The following is a 6,000-nucleotide window of genomic DNA, read 5'->3' on the forward strand; positions in this document are numbered from 1 at the left end:
TGGAATGGGTCTTTTTGGCGTCAAGCTTTTATATCCCTTCTCAGAATAATATTTAAATATATAAAATAAACCATTGATTCAGTTTCTTTGTGGCCTCTGACTGTGCCAACTTGCCTTTAATAATGGTCCTGTTGCAGCCTCTTTTCAGGAAATTGTTTGACTTTGATAGCCACTCTGTCTCTGTTTAGAGATCCTTTTTTTCCTTAGTGTGTATTAAATTCTTGTTTTTGTATAGTGTCACTTAATGAGACTAATACTTGCCTTATTTTTTGGAGTAGGTTCTATAGGTTTGGGAGGTGTTCTCTCTATTGAAGGCAGCATTGTTGTCAAAAAGAGAGGATCTTTTTAATAGATTAAAATTTTAAGGTTGAAATTATTTTTCTTTAGATAAACTTACTTTGAAGATTCCTTGGAAGAATTTGTATGGGGAAGCAGTCATTGCAACATTAGAAGGATTGTACCTACTTGTTGTCCCTGGAGCAAGTAAGTTATTTTATTATTTAACTGTTGACATGCCATAGTGAATCAGAAATATGATTACTTATATAGATTTATATTTTGTAAAATAGAAGAACATAAAAATGAACTAATTATAAATATCAAATATTTTTACATTTTTACAGAACCATTTTGATTTCTTATCATAATTACTAATAAATTAATTTTGCTAAAGTTTTCTATTAAGATGAAATAAGTTACATTTAATTTTGTAGAAAAAAAGACTTTCATAGTTTGTATATTATATTTTTTTAAGTTCTATATAAATTCCTAGTTAAAGGTGATAGTTTTTCTTATTTTACTTTCCTTTTAATATGCTGATTTTGAAATTTGTTTTTAAATGTTTGCATGCATAATAAATTTGTTCCTGTCTAAGAAATTTTATCATTTAATAACTTTGCTTTAAATGTAATATTAAAATAATTTTATATCCTTAGGTATTAAATATGATGCTGGAAAAGAGGAAAAATACCTACAGGAAATTAAACAGAGAGATCTATCAAGAATTGAAGAAGCCTTACAAAAAGCTGCTGAGAAAGGTATTTGTGGTATCATGTCACTTCTGATGAATTTGGGCTTCCTGGAAAAGTACCATTTTTCTCCTCACTATTTTGCATCAAGCAGTTATGATAGGTTTTCTTCGAAAATGACATTAAAAAATTGTTCTTATAGTAGCTTGAATTTATTAGCATTTTGTATTTTGCTTCTGTCTCTGCCTACTTTTAGTATCATTGTGTGTGTTTTAAAATATAAGCCTTTTCAAAATTGATTTGTGTTCTTGCAAGCCTTTTTTTGTTTGTGTAGTCACTTATACTCCTGAAGACAATGAAATTAAATTCTTTGCCACTCTGAGAGAATGGGATAATATTAAGCTAGCACTGTTATTTCATTGCAGACTTTCTTTTTGACATTGCCCTGGATGTTTTTAAACTGTATTTTCAGTTTTCAGCTTTTCATTGCCTTTCCATGAGTTATATTCTTTCTAATCTAGAAAAATTCTAGGATGTACTAAATATTTTCCATTGCTTTGGGGAAGAAAATAAGGTTGGAGTGAGAAGATTTCATTTACAGTAGGAAAACAGTTAATGCTAGTAATAGAATGAAAGTTTTTTTTGTTCTGTTTTTCTAGTTTCAGATTAAGCCTGAGGTGATTCTGTGTGGCAGTTACCAACACATGGCATAATTTTTCTATAGTTCTATGTCAAAAAAGGTTTCTTAGTCATAGAATACTAATGTAGTTGCCATACATTTTGGTTTGGAGTTGAATCAAAATGGATATTTTTGTTAGTGTGATTTCTTTTTCTAGCTCAGGCATTCTGTCATGAGATTAAGTATTCATTAAGGATTTGGGTTGATTGTACCTAACTTATAGGGGAGGTTATGAGGAAAATGTGTGAAGAAATGTGACTAGTTATCCTTGATGTTAGCACTATTGGTGTCATAGATTTTCTTTATAAATGAGCTGGCAAGGTAGAAACATTGCTCATTGGAAAGAGGACTGAACTTGAAGTGAGGAAAACCTGAGTTCATTTCTTGCCCAATACTTGCTGTTTGATTCCTGACAATGAATAACTTTCTGCCACAGTTTCTTCATCTATAAAAGGAGGATCATGATAACACCTATTTCATATGGGTTTTGTGCAGATCAACTGAGTTAACGCGTAAAGTACTTTGCAAGATTTAAAGTGTTGTAAAAATGCAAACTATTATTACTAAAATATTTAAGTATGGAATTTCTTCAAATGCAAGAAAACCTTAAACTTTATTATCTCAAAAATTTTTTTAAAACCCTTACCTTCTGTCTTGGAATCAATACTGTATATTGGTTCCAAGGCAGAAGAGTGGTAAGGGCTAGTTTTAAAAGAATATATAATTATAAATTAATCTATGAGAAACCAGTAGGTGTTTTGGGCAAATGCCACTCACAGATTAAACTCACAAGGAAGGATAGGGTATCAGAGCCTGAGTAAATCTGATAACCCTTTTACTAAAGGAATGACAGTTAGAATTACTTGTCTCTGTCACAAACCAAGGAATAACACAAAGATTAACTACTCTCACACTATAGCTTCTTTGAGGTGAGAGGAAACAAACAGGAAGAAAAACAAAATAGTTTAATGTATAAAAAGGGTAAGGAGAGTGGGAGAGGTATTTCTATAACTAGGATTAGCTAACTGGCAAGAAATGGAGTCCTAAGAGAGAGTTTCTTTGTCAACCCAACTTCAGTCAGGGTGATGGCCTTGACTGGAGACTAGAGGGAGAGAGCTGGGTGTTGGAATTCTCACAAATGGTCCAGGTTGCTTCTTTGATGGCTTCAGGAAAACAGGAACCAACTCCTTGCACAGTCAATAATCCAAGAGATACCAGGTAGGGAAAAATGCCTGCAAACTGTCCACCAGAAAACAGACACTATCCACTACCAAGAGGTTGTCTTGAGAGATGTTGTTTTCAAGCTTCTCCAGTCCCAAAGATCCCAAGCTCATGGAGTCACTGCTGGCTGGACTTCTGCTCCAAACCCTCTGTTACAATTCAAAATGATAAAGGCAGATATTAAAAGGGAAAATAGTATTTTAATAAAAGCCATTGCTGATAGAGATAAATTGACCACACACCTGTAAGAAATCTCTGGCGCCTCCGCCATTTTCTTCCATACCTTCCCTACTCCTCTCTCTCCCCCTGGGAGCCCACTGAGGTAACCAAGAGACCTTCTCCTGGCCGCCCTCCGAATTTAAGCTCCCCTATACGTCTCTGATGTCCCCATATCCAAAAACTGGAAACCCATTGGATCACGGGGAATGTAGTCTCAATGTCCGCACATGCCCACAGGAAGTTGGCACCTCCCTGAATTCCAAACACACATTTCCCACTGATATCCTGCAAAAAAAGGGATGGCTCTTTTTCTTCGCTGGATCTGTAAACATAGTTAACTTCTAAATTTCAGGAATTTGGGGGATAAAAGAAATGGATAAAATTAGCCGCATTGACAAAAAGCCAATTTGGGGGCAGTCCCCTATTGGCATAAGAGTGTAAATTCAAAACAAATGCATTCAACTCATTCAACTCCCCATAGTTCAAATCCACTGCACCCAAAGTTCAAATTTGATCTTTATGGTCCAGTGAAGGGTCTTCAGGCATCTTCATGGTGCCTTCACCAAACAGGTTCATCATCTGGATTCTGGGGAGATGGCAAAATCCTTATTCTGAAATTACTCTCAAAAGAATTTAAACTTTATATTATTGATTATGAAACATACATTTCCTTCTAAGAATTATACATTTCCCCCTGAAATTACTCCTAAAAGAGTTAAATATACATATATTTTTACATTACCGATTTTTTAAAAACTTAACATGCATCCCCCTGAGGAAAATTCTAAATAACACATTTCTCCCCTGAAAAGGGTACCTCAGGTCAGTTAAGGATGCATGGCTGAGTCACGGGGGTTGAATGAAATCAGTTGGCAAAAGAAATAATAAAAAATAAAAAGAATAACAGGCCCTTGAATCAAGGCCAAATTAAAGTGATTTAAGCAGTTTGCAATTATCCATTCAGGGCCAGGACTATAGAAAATTGTCATTCTCTCTCTATATAGAGAGAAATAAGGGAACATCTCTCTCTGGTCCGATTTGCCTTCAACTTCTCAGGGAATGAGCCAATAAATAACCAATCTTAGGTGCTTTACTAGGAATCTAAGTTAAAGGGGACCCTCGTCCTCTAAAGTGTTAGAAAAGACTGTGACTCCAAGAACTCAGACCCCAGCTTCAAGCCCTTCAATATTGGCATAGAACTCCTGCAATCATGCAGATTCTCAGTCAAGTCTCCATGGCGATGTGGCTCTTGTTAAGCAAGTTTAACGAGTCCTCCAGCAATTCCAGTGACATAGAACCATCCGGATTGCAAGTTTACATAATAGATCCCTTCCCAATAAATTTGTGGGGGATCCAGGCATTAAAAGAAAGGAGTGTTCAACTGTTAAAGGTCCGACGCTTACCATACGAGGAGAAAGTTTTGGGACCTTTTGAGGTGTTCCTGATACCCCTAATACGTTTAGAGAGCCAATAGAATTACAGTTTTCATCTGGCTTGCTCACCAGTACTAATCTTGAAGCCCCAGTGTCCAGCAAACAATTGTAATATGAATTTCCCACTTTTAGGGTTACTTGAGGTTCCTTACTATTTGGGGGGAAATGTATGGGGATAATAGGCATTAAAACATCAGGGTCTGGAAAGTGAAAGGTTTCCCTTTTTGATTCCATTGCCTACCCCACCCTCACACCTTCATAAAGATGCTTGGGCTCAATCCCCTCTTCCCCCCCCCCCCCCCCCAGGGGTATTAGCATCCTGAGTAGTTCAGGGGCGAGCTCCACTTAAGATATACTGTTGTGGGGTCATTTGGTATGAGTTATCATCTTCCCGAGATTTATTTCTAGCATTTCTATCATTCCTAAAATTACTATTCCTGGAATCATCATTATCATTATTATTCCTGTTGTTATTCCTATAGTTATCTTTCTGTTTGGTATTATTTCCGATTACTCTTAAAAAATTCCTACAAGTCATCATTGTATGGCCCTTCTTCATACAGAAATAACAGGTAACGGACTGATGGTTAGATTCTTGGAAAGGGGCTATAATCTCTCCTTTATTTTTTAGTTTTTCCTTTAGAAAATTTTAATTTCTGCTTTTAAAGTATCCATTGAGTCAGTATCTTCTTCATGTCCTTGTGCTTGGCTCCTAAAAACATAGGATGCTACTTTCCTCAATTCCCCAAGGTTCATAGTTTCCCAGATTGGGCAGTTAGTGTTAAAATAGTCTTTGACTACTTTGCAGGAATTTTTTACAAATTGCCTACGTTTAATATCCCGCTCCAAGGCTAAATCAAGGCCCAAATATATTTCTCCCACCTCAATCAGCGTGTCCATAAAATGGGAGGGGGTTTCATTGGTATGTTGTCTGGTTTCCTCGAATTTTGACCAGGTGTCCTGTGTATCAGCACAAGTTTTCATGGCTATCAATAATGCCTCCCTGACTTCCTGCAATTTTTTATAATCTGGGCCAGAATTGTAATCCCATTTTGGATCCTTGAGGGGCCAGTTAGGTACATCCTTACCCTTCTTATGATTGGCCTGAGCAATGATTCTATCTTTCTCACAGACTGTCAGAAATTCATCTAAAACATTTTCAACGTCCTGCCAGATAGGGTCATAAGTTTGGAATATATTGCCTAATTTTTAAAAACTATGAATGTTTCTTTCTCAAAAGTGGGCATATTTTCTTTAAATTTAGCTAAATATTGAGGGTTGAAGGGAGTATAGTGTCTTAAAGACACCACGTCTCCTTCATTATTGAAAGTGGGTACTTCTCATAAAGGAAATAGGTTTTGTGCTGCATTATCTTGGGTTTCCGTCTCTAGGGTCCCTGTCTGATGATTAGTGGCAGGGAGGGTGGGGGCTGAAGTAGCAGCAGCAGAAGTAGAGACTGTCTGTGGGAGGGGCTGAGGAG

General features: G+C 36.4%; 1 protein-coding gene across 4 annotated transcripts in view; it reads left to right on the plus strand.

The window, feature by feature from the left end:
- The window catches only part of VPS13C (vacuolar protein sorting 13 homolog C), a 210,849-nt gene that overhangs the window by 23,071 nt on the left and 181,778 nt on the right, over nucleotides 1-6,000 (plus strand). For all 4 annotated transcript variants that reach the window (XM_044665387.1, XM_044665388.1, XM_044665389.1 and 1 more), the window contains exons 4-5: nucleotides 388-483; nucleotides 936-1,037. In XM_044665387.1, the coding sequence (XP_044521322.1) occupies nucleotides 388-483; nucleotides 936-1,037 (198 nt within the window). The remainder of the gene's footprint in view (nucleotides 1-387; nucleotides 484-935; nucleotides 1,038-6,000) is intronic.

Source organism: Gracilinanus agilis, chromosome 2, assembly GCF_016433145.1.
Source record: "Gracilinanus agilis isolate LMUSP501 chromosome 2, AgileGrace, whole genome shotgun sequence".
Taxonomy (NCBI): domain Eukaryota; kingdom Metazoa; phylum Chordata; class Mammalia; order Didelphimorphia; family Didelphidae; genus Gracilinanus; species Gracilinanus agilis.